Source organism: Pagrus pagrus (genome assembly GCF_965226575.1).
Source record: "Pagrus pagrus genome assembly, chromosome: 15".
Taxonomy (NCBI): Eukaryota; Metazoa; Chordata; class Actinopteri; order Spariformes; family Sparidae; genus Pagrus; species Pagrus pagrus.
The window spans coordinates 853989-879736 of NC_140199.1; the positions used below are offsets into that span (position 1 = coordinate 853989).

Sequence of the window (25748 nt, forward strand, 5' to 3'; positions counted from 1 at the left end):
AGACATGACTTTTAAACTCATTTAACTGGATTTAGCTCTTTGCCTTGTATATGCTGAATGAAGTATGTGACGTCATGAAAAAATATTTTTCTTAATTTTTAGAGGAAACATGTAGCCAGAGTAGTTAGTTTCAGAGTGACGTCTGCGTGTCGCTTTAACAAAAGGAAGAGAAGACGACGTCAAATCAGGATTAAATTCTGCTGTTTCCTTTTTATTCAGTTTGTTGTTTCACTGAATGTTTTTATCTCCTGAGGCTCGAAAACTCTGAATTATTCAAATGAAACGCTCTTTGAAGGGAAAACACATTAATCCCAAACTACAGAGACAAACGACCTGAGAGGACGGGTCGCGCAGATTTATTAATACTGCACTTTATTTTAATCATCACACTGAAGTCTGATAACATGATTAAATATCCGCTGCAGTCTGTTGAGATGCTGCTGTGGAGGAATAATGGCCGCCTGTCTGCAGCTGTCAGTCTCTTCAGTGTGAACAGAGAAGAAGCAGCAGCTCGGTGATCCGTCTCCTGATGAAGCTGACTGTGCTGTTCAGGCTCCTCTGACTTCCTGTGATGATCCTCAGGCTCACGATGTGCTCGCGGTCTGGAGGTTTGATGAGCCGACTGTGGACCTCGAGGACGAGGACTGAATGATGACGGAGACGCTGCAGCTGAGAGGAAACGCTGCAGAGACACGAGGACGGACACATGGAGCAACATTTACTTTACATTTTATTTAAGTGAACAGTTTGATGACAGACGAGCTCACAGCGGTTTAGTCTGAGGGTCAGCGACACGCCGGCGTCACACTCTGCAGCTGTGGCTCAGGGGAAGAGCCAGCATCTTGATATCGGAAAGTCGCTGGTTCGATTCCCCTGGTCCGCATGTCAAAGTGTCCTTGGGCAAGATACTGAACCCCAAACTGCTCCTGGTGTGCTGGTCGGCAGCTTGCACGGCAGCTCCACCATCGGTGTATGAACGTATGAATTACTGTAAGTCGCTTTGGACAGAAGTGAAAATCAGCTGTGATTTTTATTCTTTGATAAAAACTATGATGACATGTTTTCTTTACTAAATTGAGACTCAAATGTTCCTGGGTGGGAACAAGGAGTGGGTCTCCTCACTATGAAATCATTCATTGGCTGTTGCAGGCCACAGGGCGGGCATACAAGCTACTACTCGGTCAGATGAGCTGTCAATCTATAGGTCAGAGGTCGGCGGCCATCTTAGGTGACTCTGATGTAGTTTAATGTTGTTTTGCTTTCAAATCGTGAGGTTTTCTGACAGACAATCAGTTTGTCTCCATTGAATGATGATCCTGTGAAATGGAGCTGCTGCTGGAGTTCATTGAAACGTTTCATCAGTCAGCTGTTGTTGATCGAACCTGTCTGATGTGGTTTTATCTTGAAAAGGTGAACATGAACTGGATCACAAGCTGAATCTAAACTAGCTGCCGAGCTAAACGCTGCTCTCGTGACCCAGAGCCCGTCGCAGCCGTGATGCTAGCTGTGTAGCATTCTGAGCTCATCAGCTGTTCATACTTCTCTTCACACAGTATTTCACTGGCTGGTCCCACACCTGGTCCCACACCTGGTCCCACACCTGAGCAGCCGACCTCACATATTATCATCCTGATTTTAAAAATGTTAGCGTGGCGTCTGTCCAATGAGGTGTATTTCCTTACGTAGGACACTAGGGGGCGTATATCAATAATTACAGACATAAAACAGAACTGCGGCATTAAAACAGCTGACTGTGTGTAATTTATGTGTTAAACGTCTCCGATCTGAATATTTCCTCCTCCTGTTGCTGAAAGCAGCTGACGGGTTTCACAGCTCATCATTCACGACTTTATTGCACACAGTTTGTTATAAAAGCTCTCAGTCCAGAACATCACACACACACTGCACTGATAAATTACACCAATAAATTATGTTTGAGCTGTGACGTCATCACAGGTGAAAGTGAAGCGCTCAGTCAGGTTACATTAATAACAAAACGTCTCCAACTCAAATCTTTCCCACATTATGAGCTCTCATTTATATCTCATTGTTTTTACTTAATGTTTAACTTTTGTGACAGTTATAATCTAAATCTAAATATTATGTATAAGCACATAATCAGACTTATTGAATTTATTCACATTGACTCAACATGACAGAAAAACTTTACATTAAACTCTTCAGGGCTTTAAATTATGTACATGTGGTTAAAATACTTAAAGTCAATTATTTTAAAGTTAACTGCTGCAGCAGTTTGTCACTTTGATCCATCAGACGTGTTGTTAGGTTTGAAAAATTTGCCCACAATTCATTGCAGCTGATGAACGTTTACGTCTCACTGCGGTCTGACGGGAGTTTGTCTCAGTGGACTGGACTTCCTGTTTCAGTTTCCTCTGAAACTTTCTTATGAATATGAAAAATCTGAAGTCTCACAGGATTCACATGTTCGCTGTGAGGGTTAACATGAAGCTACAGCTAGTGGCTGGTTAGCTTAGCATAAAGACAGCTAGCCGGGCTCTGTCCAACCAGCAGCTCTTCAGCTCAGCGATCAACGTGTCATGTCGGGTTTGTTCAGAACCTGAAGAGTAAAAACAACATTAAAGGATAACTACCGTTTTTTACAACCTGGACCTTATTTCTAGCATAAAATTCGATCATTTACTCACCCAGATAACTTTGGTGTCATTTGAAGTCGTTCGGACGAAATTAGATCCAGCGTAGCGCCGATATATCCATATAATGTGAGTGACGGGGCAGCGACACACAGCCTCTATGAGCATTATCTGCCATGAAACTAGTTCATTTCACCAATATGTTGTCATGATACGCTCGTGCTGTTCCCCTCTGAGTCCGGGCTCGTCCGTTATCAACATCCGGGGTCAAACTAGCAGCAGCAGCTACAGGTAAACAAGCCGGCTGTCGCGGGTGTGTGCAGCTCAGAGACGACATCATCCAGGTCAGAGGTAGTAGATCAGCCTACAGACCCCGGATGTTGACAACAGACGAGCCCGGACTCAGAGGGGAATAGCACGAGCGTATCGTAACAAAATATTGGTGAAATGAACTAGTTTCGTGCAGATAATGCTCATAGAGGCTGTGCTTCAGTGCCCTGATCAGTCACATTATATGGATATATCGGCGCTACACTGGATCTAATTTCGTCCGAACGACTCCAAATGACACCAAAGTTATCTGGGTGAGTAAATGATCGTATTTTATGCTAGAAATAAGGTCCAGGTTGTAAAAAACGGTAGTTATCCTTTAATGTGGGAACACTTCCTGTACAGTGAATAAACAAACGTGTTCATAGCTTTAAAAAACACTTCACAGAATCTATTTTACAAAAAGGTTCATTCTGAATATGAACTGAAATGTTTGTAAATATGTTTGTTTATCAAACATCATAAAAGTGATTAAAATAAAACACGGAGTGCAAAATGTTCCGTACATCTGGTGTATGATTCAGACCTGAACCTGTCAGCTGCAGGGACCTCAGTCTGTCTCCAGGTGTCTCCAGGTGTTGGGGAGGTCTTGTGTTCAGATCCTTTAGTGTCTCCAGAGGAGCTGTGACATCTGATAAATGTCCCTCAGTGATGTCCCTTGAGTCAGACCAGCCGCAGGATGCATTAGCCGCTACTAGCTAACCCACAGCTGTCAGAGGGAGAGGTGCACTGTGGGTAATGTAGGCAGAAAAAGAATCTCTGGTTCTTTTTTATTTAAACTGTTGGTCACGAGTCACATGATCAGTCCGTGGACTACAAACACACATATACATGTTGTGATGTCACAGTTGTGATGTCACTGATCATTTGCATATTACAGCAGTCGCACCTCCCGTTGACCGTCTCCAGTTCTGACCTCTGACCCCGGGGTGCTGGGCGAGAAAACATGTCCGTCTCTCTCTCGGTCGCCCGCTCACTCTATACGACCTCCGTGTTGAGTTTCTTCTTCTCTGGTTCTGCTGCGTTCAGGAAGCTGATCTGACACTCCTGCTCGTCCGGCCGCCCTCGCTGCTCGCCGCTCTTCTGTCCTCGTCGCTGTGATGATGAGGAGGAGGAAGATGATGTCAACAACCAGCAGGGGGCGTGGCCACAGTCCCTGCAGTGCCCCTGCAGGACAAGGGTGGCGGTCAGCACCACCACGGCCAGCGTCACGCCCGCCAGCACCAGCAGGACGATGAGCTGGACCTCCGACAGGCTGGCGGCGCTGCGCTCGCTCACCGTCACCTTAAACAGCCGGTCGCCATGACGGCTGCTGTTACTCGTGGTGCTGCTCCTCTGGATCTTCCCCGCGGTGGTCAGAGGAGGTCTGACCCCGCCTCCTCCTCCCTCCTCGCGGGCATCGTGGCTCCTCAGCACCGTCTCGCAGGTGGCTCCGGTGTAGCCGGGCCGACACACGCAGTGGAAGCCTCCGGCGCGATCGAGGCAGCGGCCGGCGTTGAGGCAGGGTCTGCTGACGCAGTCGTCCATGTTGACGGTGCAGAAGCGTCCGGTGAAGCCGGCGGGGCAGAGACACGAGAATCGGTTGACGCCGTCCTGGCAGGTGGCACCATTAGCGCACGGCTTCATCAGGCAGTCGTCCACGTCGGCCTCACAGCGCGGCCCCGTGAAGCCCGCCAGGCAGCGACACGTCAACTCCGCCGCAAAGCCGTCAGCGTCCTCACACAGGCCGCCATTTTTACATGGAGACCTGGAGACATGACAGGAAACACATGAAGAAGAAGAAAAATACATTTGATCCGACACCTGTCCGACAGGTGACCTGATGGTGTCACAGCACCTGTCCTCACCTCCTCTGGTGACACGGTCCGGTCCTCAGCTGACAGTTTCTGCCGTGGAAGCCTTCAGGACACACACAGGTGTAGTCGCCGCTGTCCTCCATCACACAGGTGGCTCCGTTCTGACACGGCTGCTGCTCCGAGCACACCGACAGGTCTGAAACACAAACACACCTGAGTGACGGGCGGACGGAGGGAGGGAGGAGCAACACTAGCATAGCCTAGTTAGCATGTTAACTGGCTAACCCTGCAGACGAGCAGTTCAGGATGTTGGTCACGGTCCAGGAACACTTCCTCATGTTTAAATCATGTCGTGCTGCTTGTATCAGAGTATCGTTACTTTTACTCAGTAAAGTATCCGAGTACTTGTTGGAGTACTGACCTTTGTCGCAGAAGCGCCCCCCCCAGCCCTCCTCACAGCTGCACTGCCACGGCTGCTGACAGGATCCGTGCAGACAGCCCGGCATCGGCACGCAGCGGTCGCACCGCTCGCCGTCCCACCCAGGGTCACACCTGCACAGAGAGTCATGTGACCAGGTGTTACATCATCAGTGAACACCTGACGGAGCCCACAGCAGGTGAAGTGTGACCCATCCTGCCTGCCGTGTTTACAGTAAAATATCTGGATTATTAATTATTGATCAGTGGATGATTTATGGACGTCTCACCTGCAGACGCCCGACTCATCACAGCGACTGTTGGTGATGTTACAGCTGCAGTCACTTCCTGTGGAGGAGGAGGAGGAGAAGAAGGAGGAGGAGGGGACAGGTGGTGAGAGACATCATGGTGACAGGAAGCTTCTGTATAATATTATCCCTGACAAAATAAGAGCTCGGGAGTAAAAAAAAGTATTTCCTGTCGCCACTTTAGACAAAAACTGTTATTTTCTATTTCTTGTTTTCAATCAACATCTTTCACAAACAATATTCAGTCAGTTTAGATCTGAGGAAACATTTAAACATTATTTTTATCGTGAGTCAAGATCCACGTTTGTCTGAAGCTCATCAGTGATCACTGATGAAGGCTGAGTGTGTGTGTGTGTGTGTGTGTGTGTGTGTGTGTGTGTGTGTCAGCTGTCAGGGTGTGTGTCAGTGTTTCAGGTCTCTGGTGAGACATTAGCAGCAGACAGTTTGACCTCTGACCTCTGACAGACGCTGAGCCACGTGTCGGTCTGTCAGTGAGCAGCTGGACAAACAGACACGAGCTGCTGATTTAAAGTAAAACTCCACAAAACACAACGACAGGACGTCCAATAGGAACAGAGCTGCATGACATCATCACACAGAGACAGGAAGTGTCAGCCCGTGTGAGCGAGTTAAAACAGTAACGTGATCGATTGTTTAACGTGATCAGTCTTTGGTGGGCGGTTCCTGGTGTTTTCATGTCTCAGTCCCTGAATGTTGGACTTTCCCGGCAGCACTTGAATGCAGCACATCTCCTCTGTGGTGTGGTGTAGAGGTGACCACATCACCTGCGTGTCAGAGCAGATGTCTGTCAGACTTGATTTCCTCTCCGGAGGATCAAACTCTGACTGAGGAGTCATCAGCAGAAACATTCGCTCTGTGTTTAGACCGGCAGCCGTGACCTCTGACCCCTGGGCTGTGGTCGCAGGTGAAGTGAAGCCGGCGGTGGATCGAGTGTCGGCTGGTATTTGGGAGGATTGTTTTCAAAGGGAGTCCTGACGCAGAGACAACAGGCTCGTCCTCGGAGCGACGGCAGCCCCACGACGGAGCTCTGTCCCGGGGCTGCCGGGAACGCCGGGAACGCCGGCCGAGTGTCACATGACTGCAAGAACAGCTGGGAGGTGCTAAGTGTTATCTGAGAAGACGAGCGGAGGGTTAATCTGACAGCTGGGGAGGCCGGATCAACGGAGAACAATACGCCGCCGAGCGCCTCTGAGCGCGCTCAGTGAGGATCCACGTCCACCGAGAGCGACCGAGAAGATTTACTGCTGTGTGTGTGTGTGTGTGTGTGTGTGTGTGTGTGTGTGTGTGTCTGTGTGTGTGTGTGTGTGTGAGTGTGTGTGTGTGCTGCTGCAGCTCTGAACATGATGAACGCTCCGCTGATTGAAGTCTTCTCCCTGCTGCTCTCTGATTGGCCGGGTCAGGGGCAGCACCTGTTCCCCTCATTAGCCGTCCAATCAGAGCCACTTAACGATGCGATAGTGTTTGTGACAAAGGTTGTTGTTGTGGACGCGTGTGGTCGTTGTGTGTCCGAGAATGCGGACAGAGACGGGAGCTGCAGTGAAGGATCCTGGTCCCGATCCTGGTCCTCGTCCTGATCCTGGTCCTGGTCCTGGTCCTGGTCCTGATCCTGGTCCTGATCCTGATCCTGATCCTGATCCTGATCCTGGTCCTGGTCCTGGTTCTGGTCCTGATCCTGGTCCTGATCCTGGTCCTGGTCCTGATCCTGATCCTGGTCCTGATCCTGGTCCTGATCCTGATCCTGATCCTGGTTCTGGTCCTGGTCCTGGTCCTGCTCCTGGTCGTGGTTCTGGTCCTGGTCCTGGTCCTGGTCGTGGTTCTGGTCCTGGTCCTGATATATAACTTATATAGACGGTGCTCCTGCTCACAGTTTTGGGGTCACAGGCACATCTTCTTATTTTTTAAAGGAATGATTTGAATCAAACCTGGAACTGATCAGAAATACAGTTTGTTATTTATACTGGGTGTCAGAGTTCTGAGCAGCCGCGGGTCCGGTGGCACATTGTGTGAGCTGATCCAAGTTTATCATGATTAAAGGCTCGCTGACCGTCAGAGACTCTGACCTGCAGTCAGCTGGAAACTGAAGAAGAAACTTCAGATCTCATCCACTTGTTCTGTGTGTGAGACAACACACGGTCATCTGGTAGGAAGCCTTTCATGTAGTCGCATTTAATCCTCAGAGAGCTCCAGTCTGTATGCTAAGCTAAGCTAAGCTAAGCTAAGCTAAGCTAAGCTAACCCTCCACGGTTGAACCTGTTTCTGTGTCACCTGAAGTTTTTAACGATCAGTGACGTTCTGAGATCAGCAGCCTGTGGAGGCAGAGACGTTCTGAGTCCCCCTCCTCACCCTCTTCACCCTCCTCACTCTTCACCCTCTCACCCTCCACCCTCCTCACTCTTCACCCTCTCACCCTCCACACCCTCTTCACCCTCCTCACCTCCTCACCCTCTTCACCCTCCTCACCCTCCTCACTCTTCACCCTCCTCACCCTCCTCACCCTCCTCACTCTTCACCCTCTTCACCCTCTTCACCCTCCTCACCCTCCTCACCCTTCACTCTCCTCACCCTCTTCACCCTCCTCACCCTTCACCCTCCTCACCTTCCTCACCCTTCACCCTCCTCACCCTCCTCACCCTTATCACCCTCCTCACCTCCTCACCCTCCTCACCTCTTCACCCTCTTCACCCTCTCACCCTCCTCACCCTGACCCTGAGGCTCTGGACTGATCCTGGACCGTCCGCCGGACACCTGTCTGTCCTCGACCCCTGACCTCCTCTCTGATTGATCACCTTCAGGAAGTCACAGCTGACTGAGCGAGCAGGTCAGCCGAGTGGTCACATGTGACAACAGTTCAACAGATAAAGAATAAAGTTTCCAGTAATGAATGAAAATTTTAAAAACAAGAATATTAAAATCATCATCATCAGACAATCGATCTGAGTCGACAGTCAGTCTCATGAATATTAATCACTTCTCTGTGATCCTACAAAACATACAGAGTTATTTCTGAGACCATATAAGAAAACATTTCTTTCTTTATGATTTGAATGTGTCACCTCATTAATATTGTAAAGTTTCTTCTATAAAACTACGTAGAGTGTTTTATTTTAATACATCTGATAAAGAAGTAGAGTTTAATGTGTAACAGGTCTTTTTGTTGTGTTTGTTTCACATTTTTAATCAGTTAATTCATCGGAAAATGGAAATCCAGAAGTTTCTGCTCCTGTTATCGTCTCTAGTTGTCTGGAGAACATTAACAGAACCTCACAGGTTCCCACAGCGAGCTGAGCCGAGTCTGCGACTCAGAACAATGTTGTATCATCTGCGTATAACTGTGTTTGGCAATGACTTGAAAAAAAAAAATATTATTAATATAAATGTTAAAAGAAGTGGACGTAAAACAGACTGAATGAAACCGGACCTGAAACCAGACTGATGCTCAGAACTGAGGTTATAGCAGAGGTGGGAAGTAACAAAGTACAAATACTTAGTTACTGTCCTTCAGTACATGTCTCAGGTATCTGTCCTGTACCTGAGTATCTCTGAGACTTTCCCTCTCTACATCTGAACACAAACATCTGAACTTTCTCCTCCTCACAGCTTCAAACAGCCTCGTTACTTTAGTTTGATGCATTTGAGGTGAATTATGGATTATTGTTATTTCCCAACATCACAGACTGATGTCGACCTATCAGAGCACATCACGCACGGCAGACGCAGCGAGACGAGACAAAGACGTAAAAGACGTGAACAGACAGAGAGGGAGGCTGAATGGGGAGAAAAGGCGTGTTAGTGTCTTGTATCTGCAGAGAGTTTCTTATTTTCTCTCTTTGTTGCTGCTCGGGACGCTTTACCAACCCAACATGTGGCTATTTGACGTCCTGGGAATGAGACTCAACTATCAACTATCTTTGTGGTGCGTTCAGGAACAGCTGGGACAAATCCTACTGACTCTACCTTTAACTTTAATAGTCTGTGAATTATATTAACATGACGTGAGCTTCAGTTAGCTTTGACCACACGTGTCCTTCAGAGGGAGACTTTTTACTCTGATACTCTGAGCACATTTTGAGTACTTCTGTCTGGTTCTTACTTTACCTGAGTCGCAGATGACCAGTTTGGATGTTGGTCTGTAGTTTCAGACTCTGGACTGAGTTTAACCTGCAGCTGAGACGCTCTGCACATTAAACTCTGCCTGCAGCTCAGTGGGAGGCCCAGCTCCTTAAATCAGCAGTTTTCAGACTGAGGTTTGGTTACTGCACAGTGAACATGTGACCATGTGACCTTACCTTGACCCCTGCATGACGGGACGATGAGGACGGCGAGGACGCAGCAGCTTAGCAGCAGCAGGACGGCGGCGGCTCTGACTGAAGACATGTCGGCGAGGACGAGGACGACCTGAAACAGAAGAGAGACGCGTCGGTGTGTGACCTCAACGCAAACACACGGCGGCTCCTGAAAGGTGAGACGCAGCCGGCGGCTCGCTCAGCGGCGTCTTCAGCACGACATCTCAAGCTGTCATCGTCATGATCAAAGTGAGAACCAGGTGTGAGAGACATAAATCTGAGCTGCTCCAGGATCAGCTGTTAACACACACACACACACACACACACACACACACACACACACACTCACTCACACACACACACGCAGGCGCTTCAACACACACTTCCTGTTTTATATCACACACTTACATCAGATCAGTGTCTGACATCACACCTGAACAACAGACAGGACGGCTCACTGAGGAACCACCTGCACAGTTACAGTTACAGTTACAGTTACTCTGCTGAGGACATCAACATGATGAAACAGAGTAATCAGAGTAAAGATATCATGTGAAAATATTACTTAAAAGTGAGAGTCAAACATATGAACAGTGCTCGAGTAAAAGCATCAGTAAAGTAACTGATCCTGATATTTACGTGTGTGTATAAACTGTGTACTGTGAGTCCACTGGTGCACTAAATGTAGTGGAGTGGAAGTATAAAGTAGCAGAAAATGGAAATACTCGAGTAACGTACAAGAGCCTCAAAAGTGTACTTGAGTAAAAGTACTGAGTTACATTCCATCAGTGGAAACTGTGAACATAAAACTCAACAAACACGTTCTTTGTGTAACTGAGAGGATTACAAACACTTCACCTGTATTTGATTACATTATCATTGATCAGTGTTTGTAACCTGGAAAGTAACTAAGTACATTTACTCAAGTACTGTACCAGTTAAGATGTGAGGCACTTTACTTGAGTATTTCTATTTTTGTGCCACTTTAGCGTTCTGCTCCGCTTCCTCTCAGAGCTCAACACTGTCCTTCATCCTCCACTGCAGCTTCATGTTTATCAGTTAGCCACGTTTTTAATTGAGCTCGTCTGTCGTTCACGTGTTCAGAGTGAAGATGTTCAGGAACACGCTCCAGTGTTCAGAGTGAAGATGTTCAGGAACACGCTCCAGTGTTCAGAGTGAAGATGTTCAGGAACACTCTTCAGTGTTCAGAGTGAAGATGTTCAGGAACACGCTCCAGTGTTCAGAGTGAAGATGTCAGGAACACGCTCCAGTGTTCAGAGTGAAGATGTTCAGGAACACGCTCCAGTGTTCAGAGTGAAGATGTTCAGGAACACTCTTCAGTGTTCAGAGTGAAGATGTTCAGGAACACGCTCCAGTGTTCAGAGTGAAGATGTTCAGGAACACGCTCCAGTGTTCAGAGTGAAGATGTCAGGAACACGCTCCAGTGTTCAGAGTGAAGATGTTCAGGACACGCTCCAGTGTTCAGAGTGAAGATGTTCAGGAACACTCTCCAGTGTTCAGAGTGAAGATGTTCAGGACACGCTCCAGTGTTCAGAGTGAAGATGTTCAGGAACACGCTCCAGTGTTCAGAGTGAAGATGTTCAGGAACACTCTTCAGTGTTCAGAGTGAAGATGTTCAGGAACACGCTCCAGTGTTCAGAGTGAAGATGTTCAGGAACACGCTCCAGTGTTCAGAGTGAAGATGTTCAGGAACACGCTCCAGTGTTCAGAGTGAAGATGTTCAGGAACACGCTCCAGTGTTCAGAGTGAAGATGTCAGGAACACGCTCCAGTGTTCAGAGTGAAGATGTTCAGGACACGCTCCAGTGTTCAGAGTGAAGATGTTCAGGAACACGCTCCAGTGTTCAGAGTGAAGATGTCAGGAACACGCTCCAGTGTTCAGAGTGAAGATGTTCAGGAACACTCCAGTGTTCAGAGTGAAGATGTTCAGGAACACGCTCCAGTGTTCAGAGTGAAGATGTTCAGGAACACGCTCCAGTGTTCAGAGTGAAGATGTTCAGGAACACGCTCCAGTGTTCAGAGTGAAGACGCTCCAGTGTTCAGAGTGAAGATGTCAGGAACACGCTCCAGTGTTCAGAGTGAAGATGTCAGGAACACGCTCCAGTGTTCAGAGTGAAGATGTCAGGAACACTCTCCAGTGTTCAGACAGACAGAAACAGATTTGTGTAATCGATGACATCACACAGAGGTGGAGAGGAGAATAAAACAGCTGCTGACAGACGATCCAAGAAGATTCAGTGACGACCTTCATGTTTCTGTCACGCAGACGTTTCACAGCTTGAGCTCTGAGACTGAACCAGGACAGATAAACAAGAGAACGTCTCGATGCAGCTCCAGATAATTCTCCTCCACAGACACAACACACTGTCAGCTCACACTACAGACACTACAGCTGCTGTACGCTCAGTGGATGATGGTGGTCTGTTGGTCAGAACCAGGAAGTAAACAGCAGCCGGTGACAGGAAACAGACTCGACAATAACAACAACAACAACAAGAATAACAACAACAAACTGCTGACAGACTCGGAGGCTGAGCTGTCCTCTGAACAGCAACAACTTCTGGTGGAGCTAACAGTTGCACCTGGACCTTCAGTCATGTGACTCGTTGTCTCCAGCTTCCTGTTTCCTACCTGCCGCTTCCTGTTTGTGTTTCCTGTTGTTGGAGCTCTTCACACCTCCTCTCACTTCTCCTCAGGTCCTGTGTTTCCTCTCTTCTTCTTCTTCTTCTTCTTCTTCTTCTTCTTCTTCTTCTTCTGCTCTCAGCTTCGCTCTGTTCAGCCTGTTGCTGTAGCGACGGACCTTCAGGTCTCTCTGCCCACACACTCGACTGGCAGGCGGCGGGAAAATAACGAGCAGGATCATTTTTCCTCAGATTACAAACACAACCTCCACAGACAGGAACTGACATGCCTGGATTACTGAGAGAGAGAGAGAGAGAGAGAGAGAGAGAGAGAGTGTGTGTGTGTGTGTGTGTGTGTGTGTGTGCTGTGGTATGTGAGTGAGGAAGACACACACACACACACACACACACACACAGATCTTTTCTTTCAGTGTGTTTGCTCGAGAAAGAAAAGAATGAGGGGAGTGTGTGTGTCTGTGTGTGTGTGTGTCTGTGTGTGTGTGTGTGTGTCTGTGTGTGTGTGTCTGTGTCTCTGTGTGTGTGTGTGTGTGTTTGAGAATGGATAGCAACAGGTGGCCAATTTAATGCTTCAACATGTGCACGCACACACACACAAACACACACGCACACACACACATTCTTGAGTAAAGCAGCAGATATTTGCAGATATAAATCCTCTGACAGTCGCTGTGAGAACAAACTGAGAGTCCATTCAACCAGAGACCCTGGTGCACAGTAACTGAGTACATTTACTCAGTTACTGTGCAGAAGTAACCTACAAATTTGATGTACTTTACTTGAGTATTTCCATTTTCTTCTACGTTATACTTCTACTCCATCTCAGGGGTAAATATTGTACTTTTACTCGACTACATTTGTCTGACAGTTTTAGTAACTAGTTACTTTTCAGTGTCCAGTGAGAAGCTCGTATCTCCAGGTGCTCTTTAAAAACATCAGATGTCTCCGTACAGCTCGTCTGCTGTGATCTGAGTCTCGTTGACGTGACGTCTGTGAGACGTTTGTATCTGACGTCCTGCTTCGCTCTGGAGTGGTTTGGTTACAACAGATTTTTTTAGGATTGTCTGCAGTTAGTGATTAGATGGTATATTTTCGCAGATGTTACTTTCTGTAGTTTTTGTTGCTAGTCGGGGGACGGCACATTTTTCTGATGGTCACATCGTCCAAAAGTCCATTTGTCCAACAGCTGTATATTCCACAAACATCAGCCTCCAGCCAGGTGTTCAAAAACTCTCTCATGAGTTTATTACCTGTAATATCTTAACCACAGTGACGACGCCTGGTGGTTTGTGGACTACTGTTTGAAACAACATGATCACAACAACGTTGGTCTTATTCAGACACGTACCAGGACAGCACTTTTTAATTTTGAATGTAACAACAGTTTTTCAGCTGATCTTAAAGTTTCTGTCCAATTATAATTTTTAATGTACTTTTGGTCAACATGTCCTGGATGACAAAAAACAAAGTAAACTACAAACAGCCTTGAAGGAAGCAGAACGATCTGAACACTGACGGAGGATTGAAGCAAACGTTGTGACGGAGGATTGAAACAAACGTCGTGACGGAGGATTGAAACAAACGTTGTGACGGAGGATTGAAACAAACGTTGTGACGGAGGATTGAAACAAACGTTGTGACGGAGGATTGAAGCAAACGTTGTGACGGAGGATTGAAACAAACGTCGTGACATTTGTGATTGTGAGGCAGGAAGAGGAAGAAGAGGAAACCTGTGTTGTTCAGCAGCTCTCAGCTCTGACAGGTCGAACTTTAAAAACTGCAGGAGGACAATAATCCACTCACAGGAACGCTGACTGTGCCCCGCTGGGCCGCCAGCTGCTGCCATGGCAACAGGAGGAGGCTGGTCGCCGTGGACGCAGGCAGGATGCGTGATGTTTCTGTGAGTTTCATCAGTCTGAGACTGAAATGACCTTCAGGCTCAACACTCACCTCACATCATCGTTTCATCTGCTTTCATCACGTTATTAAAGTCACAGAGGTCAGAGGTCAGAGCCTCACAGTCAGCTGATCGTCTCGTCCTCAGGATCAGTTCAGGTTGAACTGGAGGGTCTTTGACTGGATTAACTGGATTTTACTGGATGAGAGACTGAAACAAAGCAGAGACATCAGAGATGAACTGATTCTCTGCTGCTGCTCGGCTCAAAGTTAAAGTTCTGACATCGTGTCCTGACTGCAGGTGAGTGAGGGACCCGTTACCCTGACGCCATGTTGGACGCTCGCTGTCCACACTGAACCCGTCCTGTAAACAAACCACCTATCAGCTGTGTGCTGGAGATCAGGCTGGACACCGCTGAAGTAACACGGTTACACGTCTGGAAATGTCTCCAGCCGACCTTCAAGACATCCAGTGGTGTGACTCAAACTTCAGTCTGCTGTTTGGCATGATAACTCCACCTCCTCCTCCTCCTCCTCCACCTCCACCACCTCCTCCACCACCTCCTCCTCCTCCACCACCTCCACCTCCACCACCTCCTCCTCCTCCTCCTCCACCTCCTCCTCCTCCTCCTCCTCCTGATGTGAAGTTTGCTCAGATAACCTTCTTCCTACGTTTCCTTACGTTGTCCTATGATGTGATATTTCTGTGTTTCTGTCCAACAGGAAGTAGAGATGTTGTGTTTTCTTTCCTGGTGATCTTCCTCCCACCAGCTGACACCTTAGTTAGTTTTGTAATAAAGAGATGCTGTTGCACAGATAACTGCTCATGAATCAGCTGATCTTCATCCACTCGCTCCAACAGGAAACAATGAAATCATCTCAGTTAGGACTCATGTTCCTCACCTGTTCCACTGAGTCTGCACCGAGCTTTTACTTTGAAGGGCTGGTATTTATGGAGAGTTTTACAGACTGACTCTGAAGGAGGAGTCACACACTAATACACACAGTACACACAGTACACACTAATACACACAATACACACAATACACACAGTACACACAATACACACAGTACACACTAATACACACAATACACACAATACACACAGTACACACAATACAACACAATACACACAGTACACACAATACAACACAATACACACAGTACACACTAATACACACAATACACACAATACACACAGTACACACAGTACACACTAATACACACAATACACACAATACACACAACACAACACAATACACACAGTACACACTAATACACACAATACACACAATACACACAGTACACACAATACAACACAATACACACAGTACACACAGTACACACTAATACACACAATACACACAATACACACAATACAACACAATACACACTAATACACACAGTACACACTAATACACACAATACACACAGTACACACAGTACACACAGTACACACAGTACAACACAATACACACAGTCACACACTAATACACACAGTACACACTAATACACACAATACACACAATACAACACAATACACACAGTCACACACTAATACACACAGTACACACTAATACACACAATACACACAATACACACAGTACACACAATACAACACAATACACACAGTCACACACTAATACACACAGTACACACAATACACACAGTACACACAATACAACACAATACACACAGTCACACACTAATACACACAGTACACACTAATACACACAATACACACAATACACACAGTACACACTAATACAACACAATACACACAGTACACACTAATACACACAATACAACACAATACACACAATACAACACAATACACACAATACACACAATACAACATAATACACACAATACAACACAATACAACACAATACACACAACACAATACACACAATACACACAATACACATTAATACACATTAATACACACAATACAACACAATACACACAATACACATTAATACACACAGTACAACACAATACACACAATACAACACAATACACAATTCAAAACACAACACAATACATACACAATGACATGTTACAACACAATACACACAATACAACACAATACAACACAATACAACACAATACACACAATACACACAATACAACATAATACACACAATACACATTAATACACACAATACACATTAATACACACAATACAGACTAATACACACAATACAACACAATACAACACAATACACACAACACAATACACACAATACACACAATACACATTAATACACATTAATACACACAATACAACACAATACACACAATACACATTAATACACACAGTACAACACAATACACACAATACAACGCAATACACAATTCAAAACACAACACAATACATACACAACGACATGTTACAACACAATACACACAATACAGACTAATACACACAATACAACACAATACACACAATACACACAATACAACACAATACACAATTCAAAACACAACACAATACATACACGACAGGTTACAAAACAATACAACACAATACACACAATACAACACAACACAACACAATACACACAACACAACACAACACAATACACACAACACAATACACACAATACACATTAATACACACAATACAACACAATACACACAATACACACAATACACATTAATACACACAATACAACACAGTACACACAATACACACAATACACACAACACAATACATACAATACAACATGTTTACATGAAAACAACACACCGTGTGTGTAGGTGTGTAGGTGTGTAAACATCAGGTGTTGTCAGTAACTCTGACTGACAGGTGGAGTAAACATTTCCATGGTAACAGTGAGCTCCACTGTACAATCCTGCTGACAGACAAACAAACAAACAAACAAACAAGCAAACAAGCAAACAAATCACAGAAACCAGCTGATCAGGTAGCATGGCATAGTTGTCATGGTAACACAGCAGTCAGAAGGAGACATCAGAGATGGAAACAGTCACTTTACAAACAGACACACACACACACACACACACACACACACACACAGACACACACACACACTCACACACACACACACACACACACACACACTCACACACACACACACACACACACACACACACACACACACACACACACACACACACACACACTCACACACACACACACACACACACAGAGACACACACATCACTTAAAGGAGCTCTGTGTCGTTTGTTTTAATATTAATGAGTTAATGACACAAACTGTCATCAGTGAATAAACGAGGTCCAGAACACTGTCTGAAGATAGAAAGATGGCAGGGTCCGCCACATATAAACACAGTAAAACAGTATAGAGTGTGTTGTCCTTTAAGGTCAGTTTGTTTATTCAGCCATGAAGACAAAGAGATTTTGATTAAATCAGCCAATGAGGATCTTTGTCTGCTCATTAAACTACGTAATGCTCCTTTAACCGTCTCTCAGTAACATGAAGACCTCTTACCTTCATCCTCCTCCTCCTCCTCCTCCTCCTCGGCTGCTCTGATGTCACGAAACTCTTTAAGATTCAGCTCAACTCCAGTCAGAGTGTGTGTGTGTGCTCTCTGCTGCCCTTCAACACACACACACACACACACACACACACACACTGCAGGTTATTTTAGAGTGTGTGTTTGAAGCTGCAGACGGACGACAAGTAGACCGTCCTCCACCCGTCCTCCTCCTCATTTAACACACTCCCTCTGTGCAGGGTCTGACCCAGACACACACACACACACACACACCCACACACACAAACACACGCACACACACACACACACACACACACACACACACACACACGTCCTGAGTGTGTGTAGGAGGAGCTGTTGGTCTCTGTTGTTTGTCAGATATCTTTGGTGTTAGATTCAATCTAACATCTTCACACTGTGTGTGTGTGTGTGTGTGTGTGTGTGTGTGTGAGTGTGTGTGTGTGTGTGTGCGTGTGTGTGTGTGTGTGTGTGTGTGTATGTGTGTGTGTGTGTTAATAGGTGTTGATTGGACTCATAAACACAGCGAGTCTCTTCAGTGAACAGAGGACGTGCTGCAGCTGAGACTCTAAACATGAACTACGTTTATGTTTTATTTATTTTATTGAGGTTTTTATCTGAAGCAGCTTCCAGAGAGACGACCGGACCAGCTGTGTTACATTAAGACACAGTGAGGCGGATAAAGAGTCACGTTACTTTTAAGATTACTGCCATTAAAAAGTAACTTGTTACATTACAGCGTTATCCACTGAGGAAAGTAACGTGTTAGAGTACTTTAGTTACCAGTAATCACAGTAAAACCTCTCTGTGACTCGTGTGGAGCGACTGTACATGAACCTGTGAACGTCTGCGGGCAGGACGACAGTGAACAGCTCTGATGTCTAAACACTCATCGACCTGTGAGCTGTGAAGCCGACACACAAACCATGACAACACAAATATGATGAAAGTGAAGAGCTTTTTATCTTCACAACACACAGACACACAAACGAATCAACGGGCATTTCACAGTGACGTTGGTCTCGTCCTTTTCACACAGACATTCAAAATAATGTGAATATTTCCCTGAAGTTAACTCTGTCCTCTCTCTGTCCTCTCTCTGTCCTCTCTCTGTCCTCTCCGTCCTCTCCGTCCTCTCTGTCCTCTCTCTGTCCTCTCTCCATCCTCTCCGTCCTCTCTGTCCTCTCTCTGTCCTCTCTCCGTCCTCTCTGTCCTCTCTCTGTCCTCTCTCTGTCCTCTCTCCATCCTCTGCGTCCTCTCTCTGTCCTCTCCGTCCTCTCTGTCCTCTCTCTGTCCTCTCCGTCCTCTCTGTCCTCTCTCTGTCCTCTCTCCATCCTCTCCGTCCTCTCTCTGTCCTCTCTCCATCCTCTCCGTCCTCTCTCCATCCTCTCTCCGTCCTCTCTGTCCTCTCTCTGTTCCGTTCCGTTCTGGACCCAGACTTGGACCAGGACCTGGGTCAGGAGCAGACGTGTCCTCTTGATGCTGTGGAGTGATAATGTGCAGGAATGTGTTGTGTCACACGGACAGTCAGACCAGCAGCGTGTTGTCTCATAGTCTGCAGCATGCAGGTTCACTGCAGGTGAATCACTGCAGGTGAATCACTGCAGGTGAATCACTGCAGGTCCACCTGGATGTGAAGGAGCTAACATTATATAATGTGACACACAAACATCGCTCCAGGTATGTGGCCGACACTGGAGATGAAAGGACTCACTGTCAGCCAGGTGAACATGAAGACAAACGTCAGCTTCATTCATCGATCTGTGGACCATTCATAAAGAGAAGTATTAAAGTATCCGATTACAATAACCTGCAGCGTCACACATGAGGACGAGTCACAGGCCGGTGAGGGCGGAGACGAGACCTTTAAGATGCTGCGTGTCTGAAAACGTTTTCATGATGCTTCCAGGTGCGAATATAGAAAATATAGGTTGTAATGACGTCCGACTTATCTTCTGTGTTGTGTCTGTGATGACCTCTGCAGCCTCTCGGGGGCGCTAGCAGCACCTTATTCTGTGTTCTCGCCTCGTGTTTGATCAGTTTAATGATCTGAATCGTTGGATCACTCAGATTATTGAGTCTGACTGTATTAAACTCTCAGGACGTCTCCTCTCCTCTTTATTTAGCTCTCTCCTTCTCCTCTTCTTTGCTGATGACCTCCCACATCTTTTCCCAGCATGCTCTGCTGTGTGTTCAGGACTCCATCCTGTATCTGATCATCCTCACAGATCTGTTATGTCTCAGCTCCCAGCATGCCGAGCGTGTCGGCATCAGGCGGCGTCTCCTCCCGTCTGTGTTTGTTTGAAAGCTTCAGTAAGAGACTCAGATCAGATCAGTGGAGTCCCTGCAGGCTGAGACTCGTCTTCACCCGAGAGACACATTTTTAACTGTTTCACTTCAGAGACAGACGGCATGCTGGGAAACTCTCTGCAGAGACACACTCAGATTCAAATGTCCTGATGTGTCTTCTGTCTGTATGACTGAATCCAGAACTTTCAGTCAGATCATAAATTTAATCTGAGAGAAGACGTCAGTGCAGATTATCTAACACCAAATGTTCTGGAGAAAAAGTGTTCTGGTTTTCTCTCTGCTGTCCTCCGGCTGCTCCACATCAACTCTCTGTGATTCACAGAGTTTCCTGAAAGCGTCATGTAAGTGCTGCTAATGCTAGCTCTGTTAGCTGCCGCTGCTCAGAGGTCTCCGGGTCAGGTGACGTTAGCTCGGCATGCTGTTAGCTCTCCTTGCTGTGAAGGCCTATTGTTTTCAGGTCGACTTTAACGTCTTCAGTGACACGAGAACCTCCTGATGTTCCTCCACAGTCCTCAACGACTCGTGATTATATTGATGATTTATTGATGCGATTTATTGACGACACGTCTGTCTAATAAACTATATCACATTATGTCCTCAGAGGAAGTGGACGTCTCCTCAGCGGCGTCGCCTCGCTCTGAATGCAGCTGGTCGATGTGATGAGTTAACGTGTCATAGCTCAGATACTGTCACCTTCGTGTGTGTGTGTGTGTGTGTGTGTGTGTGTGTGTGTTCCCTTCAGAGAATGTGTGAAAACCAGAGTGAAGCATCATGGGACGTTAAAACTGTCACGTGTCTCATAACAAACCAGATCCACAGCTGCTGATCAATAACCAATAATGAGCTGATCGATTGATCTGGTTTCAGGAGCAGAGTTCTGGTCTTCAGCTGTAACTGGATCTGTCTGAGACCACGTGTGTGTGTGCGTGTGTGTGCGTGTGTGTGTGTGTGTGTGTGTGCGTGCGTGTGTGTGTGTGTGTGTGCGTGTGTGTGTGTGCGTGCGTGTGCGTGTGTGTGTGTGTGTGTGTGTGTGTGCGTGTGTGTGTGTGTGTGTGCGTGTGTGTGTGTGCGTGCGTGCGTGTGCGTGTGTGTGTGTGTGTGTGTGTCTAACCTGCTGGATGAAGTGCAGCAGGAGCAGCTGGAGGATTCCTCTCTGAACCACCTGCCTCACAATGACTCTCTGTTTATACAGGGAGAAGAATGGAGGGGGAGGAGGGGGGAGGAGGGGGAGGCAGCCTTGACCCCTCCCTCACCACAGCAGCTGAACACCCCCCCCCCCCCCCCCCCCCCATGTTCCTGTTTTAACCCTCAGATGAGTTTTAACAGACGATTCAGTCACATACTTCCTTTATTACTTCCTTTGTTCTTTGTGTCCTTCACTACCTCCTTGTTTCCTTAAATGCTTCCTTCCCTAGCCTCTTGTTTCCTCCTTCCCCCCTCGTCCACTTCCCTCCTCACTGCAGTCGACTTCCTTTTAATTTCACATTTTACACTCACTTTAAATCTTTAATAAACCTGATTTTATTTTGAAAGAAAAGTGAGAACACTTCCTGCTGTGACCTGTGACATCACAGCTCCAGGTGAGTTTTGACCTTTGACCTTTTTCTTTGGAGACAAACTGACGAGTGTGTTTGAAGGAAGTGATCAAATCTGATCAGAAGACTTATTGATGATTCATGATCCCGGAGAGAGGAGACGAGGAGAGAGGAGAGAGGAGAGAGGAGGGAGGAGACGAGGAGATGAGGAGAGAGGAGGGAGGAGATGAGGAGGGAGGAGACGAGGAGAGAGGAGAGAGGAGACGAGGAGAGAGGAGAGAGGAGGGAGGAGATGAGGAGAGAGGAAGGAGGAGATGAGGAGGGAGGAGACGAGGAGAGAGGAGAGAGGAGACGAGGAGACGAGGAGAGAGGAGAGAGGAGACGAGGAGAGAGGAGAGAGGAGGGAGGAGACGAGGAGATGAGGAGGGAGGAGACGAGGAGAGAGGAGAGAGGAGGGAGGAGATGAGGAGATGAGGAGGGAGGAGACGAGGAGAGAGGAGAGAGGAGGGAGGAGATGAGGAGGGAGGAGACGAGGAGAGAGGAGAGAGGAGGGAGGAGATGAGGAGGGAGGAGACGAGGAGAGAGGAGAGAGGAGGGAGGAGATGAGGAGGGAGGAGATGAGGAGATGAGGAGGGAGGAGACGAGGAGAGAGAAGGGAGGAGATGAGGAGGGAGGAGACGAGGAGAGAGGAGACGAGGAGAGAGGAGACGAGGAGAGAGGGGATGAGGAGGGAGGAGACGAGGAGAGAGGAGAGAGGAGGGAGGAGAGAGGAGGTGAGGAGAGAGGAGAGAGGAGATGAGGAGAGAGGAGAGAGGAGGGAGGAGACAAGGAGGGAGGAGACGAGGAGAGAGGAGAGAGGAGGGAGGAGATGAGGAGGGAGGAGACGAGGAGAGAGAAGGGAGGAGATGAGGAGGGAGGAGACGAGGAGAGAGGAGACGAGGAGAGAGGAGACGAGGAGATGAGGAGGGAGGAGACGAGGAGAGAGGAGAGAGAAGGGAGGAGATGAGGAGGGAGGAGAGGAGGAGAGAGGAGAGAGGAGGGAGGAGATGAGGAGGGAGGAGACGAGGAGAGAGGAGACGAGGAGATGAGGAGGGAGGAGACGAGGAGAGAGGAGAGAGAAGGGAGGAGATGAGGAGGGAGGAGATGAGGAGAGAGGAGAGAGGAGGGAGGAGATGAGGAGGGAGGAGATGAGGAGATGAGGAGGGAGGAGACGAGGAGAGAGAAGGGAGGAGATGAGGAGGGAGGAGACGAGGAGAGAGGAGACGAGGAGAGAGGGGATGAGGAGGGAGGAGACGAGGAGAGAGGAGAGAGAAGGGAGGAGATGAGGAGGGAGGAGACGAGGAGAGAGGAGAGAGGAGGGAGGAGATGAGGAGGGAGGAGATGAGGAGATGAGGAGGGAGGAGACGAGGAGAGAGAAGGGAGGAGATGAGGAGGGAGGAGACGAGGAGAGAGGAGACGAGGAGAGAGGGGATGAGGAGGGAGGAGACGAGGAGAGAGGAGAGAGGAGGGAGGAGAGAGGAGAGAGGAGACGAGGAGAGAGGAGAGAGGAGATGAGGAGAGAGGAGAGAGGAGGGAGGAGACAAGGAGGGAGGAGAGAGGAGAGAGGAGGGAGGAGAGAGGAGGGAGGAGAGAGGAGATGAGGAGGGAGGAGATGAGGAGATGAGGAGGGAGGAGACGAGGAGAGAGGAGAGAGAAGGGAGGAGATGAGGAGGGAGGAGACGAGGAGAGAGGAGAGAGGAGGGAGGAGATGAGGAGGGAGGAGATGAGGAGATGAGGGGGGAGGAGACGAGGAGAGAGGAGAGAGAAGGGAGGAGATGAGGAGGGAGGAGACGAGGAGAGAGGAGACGAGGAGAGAGGGGATGAGGAGGGAGGAGACGAGGAGAGAGGAGACGAGGAGAGAGGGGATGAGGAGGGAGGAGACGAGGAGAGAGGAGAGAGGAGGGAGGAGAGAGGAGAGAGGAGACGAGGAGAGAGGAGAGAGGAGAGAGGAGACGAGGAGAGAGGAGAGAGGAGATGAGGAGAGAGGAGAGAGGAGGGAGGAGACGAGGAGAGAGGAGACGAGGAGAGAGGGGATGAGGAGGGAGGAGACGAGGAGAGAGGAGAGAGGAGGGAGGAGAGAGGAGAGAGGAGACGAGGAGAGAGGAGAGAGGAGAGAGGAGACGAGGAGAGAGGAGAGAGGAGATGAGGAGAGAGGAGAGAGGAGGGAGGAGACGAGGAGAGAGGAGACGAGGAGGGAGGAGACGAGGAGAGAGGAGAGAGGAGATGAGGAGGGAGGAGATGAGGAGAGAGGAGACGAGGAGAGAGGAGACGAAGAGAGAGGAGACGAGGAGACAAGGAGGGAGGAGACGAGGAGACAAGGAGGGAGGAGACGAGGAGAGAGGAGACGAGGAGACGAGGAGACGAGGACCCAAAGTGATGAGGAGACAAGAAGATGATGAAATAGGAAACAAGGAAACGAGAGTTTAGTGTTGGTTTTCAGATTATTGCAGATAAACACAGTTGGATGATAAATACTGAAGTCTCAACTCTAAAAGCTCGGTGATCAATATCTGATCATTTCCAGATCAGATTCAGTGATTGATCAGTATTGATCAGCTGAAGAAGTTCCTCTTCATCTTTACTGGTTTTTGAAACAGGTCAGAGAGACACCAGCAGCTGCTGGCACTTAAACCAGTGACATGTCCCCCATACCTCCCATCACTCCCATACCTCCCATACCAGAGGACAGTGGGAGGATCTGCATTGTTGTGAGCAGCTGGACATTGTTCTCGTCTTTCTGCTCTACAGGGACGATAATCTGCTCAACAGCTGCTCTGAGTGTGTGTGTGTGTGTTTGTGTGTGTGTGTGTGTGTGTGTGTGTGTGTGTGAGCTTCAGTGTGAACAGACAGGTGAGTATGCTTCAGGTGGTCGTCCACATAAACAAGCACTTTGAGTCATTATTTCCATTAACTATTTATATTTTCTTTCTCATTTCTTTTGTTTCTATTCTCTCGTCATGTTCTGTGATCTCAGTTCTCAGTGATCCTTTTGCTTCACTCGTCCTCAGTCATTCTGCTGTTGACACATTAAACCTGACTGTATCTATCACAGTGTTTGGGTGTAAATACAGATGAGCTCCCACTGACACAGTGTGTAGACACAACAAACACCTGCAAGGGTGGTTTCCTGCAAGAGACTGACACCTTCAACACCTGCAGACAGAACTGAGGGACTCACACCTTCAACACCTGCAGACAGAACTGAGGGACTCACACCTTCAACACCTGCAGACAGAACTGAGGGACTGTGCAGACCTGGTGTTTTTTTGTGTTAAATACTCAGAAACTTGAACAGAGTTTGGTTGGTGGCTCGCGGTGGTTCTTCTGTTTGATGAGATTTATGAGGCTGGTTTTGTATCTGCAGTCTGACTCAGTGGAGACAAACAAACACCAACAAACTCTACAGATGATAAAAAACACCAGAATCATCACTTCAGTTTCAGACCAGTGTGGACAAACCACACACACACACACACACACACACACAGTCTCTTTTCAGTCTGGACCCTACTGCCATCTGCTGACCATGGTCTCCCCTCCTCTCTCTCTGTCTCTCTGTCTCTCTCTCCCTCTGTCTCAGTACACAAGTATTTCAGTTAAATGTAATCAGAGTATCGCAGTAGGAGTACTGCTTCTGTCAGTGTTACATTATTATAATGTTCAACAGGATGTTGTGTTGCAGCAGGTGAAGCTCACATGACATTATATTTATGGTAACACTTCAGATTAGGGAACACGTATTAACCATGAACTAGTTTCTTATTGGCTTGTTCTTATTAAGTGGTTTACAACAACTCCCTAACTCACTATCAATAAGCAGTGATTAGGAAGTTATTGAGTTTCTCACAGTAGTTAATGCCCCAGTGGTTGCAGAATATGATCATGCAGAATAAGGCATTAGCGAGTGATTTATAATGGCTTAAAAACAGCTAATATGCTACTAATATGCATGCTAATAGGAAACTACTTCATGGTTAATGTGTTCCCTAAAAGTGTTTTATTTATATTTATATAGTAACAGTGTGTTTAATTAAAA

The 25748-nt window shown here is 47.4% G+C and overlaps 1 protein-coding gene across 2 annotated transcripts; it reads right to left on the minus strand.

The window, feature by feature from the left end:
- Positions 1–622: 622 nt before the first annotated feature.
- dlk2 (delta-like 2 homolog) lies at positions 623–12524 on the minus strand. 2 transcript variants are annotated; one of them, XR_014624301.1, is made up of 7 exons: positions 12419–12524; positions 9771–9879; positions 5446–5503; positions 5160–5290; positions 4790–4934; positions 3469–4689; positions 623–682 (listed from the first exon to the last, which is right to left on the minus strand). XR_014624301.1 is itself a non-coding variant. In XM_084375948.1 (6 exons), the coding sequence occupies exons 2-6, from the start codon at positions 9856–9858 to the stop codon at positions 3921–3923; spliced, it is 1191 nt and encodes a 396-aa protein (XP_084232074.1). In that variant the 5' UTR covers positions 9859–9879; positions 12419–12524; the 3' UTR covers positions 3234–3920. The 2 variants fall into 2 exon arrangements, 1 of the variants encoding a protein (XP_084232074.1); XM_084375948.1 differs by lacking the exon at positions 623–682 and having other exon boundaries at positions 3234–4689.
- Between the last annotated feature and the right edge of the window lie 13224 nt (positions 12525–25748).

Coding starts and splice junctions, on each gene's coding strand:
- dlk2 (XM_084375948.1), bottom strand. CDS start 9,858: ATGTCTTCAGTCAGAGCCGCCGCCGTCCTGCTGCTGCTAAGCTGCTGC. Junction 5,291..5,445: donor GATGAGTCGGGCGTCTGCAG/GTGAGACGTCCA, acceptor CTCTCTGTGCAG/GTGTGACCCTGGGTGGGACG. Junction 4,935..5,159: donor GGGGCGCTTCTGCGACAAAG/GTCAGTACTCCA, acceptor TTTGTGTTTCAG/ACCTGTCGGTGTGCTCGGAG.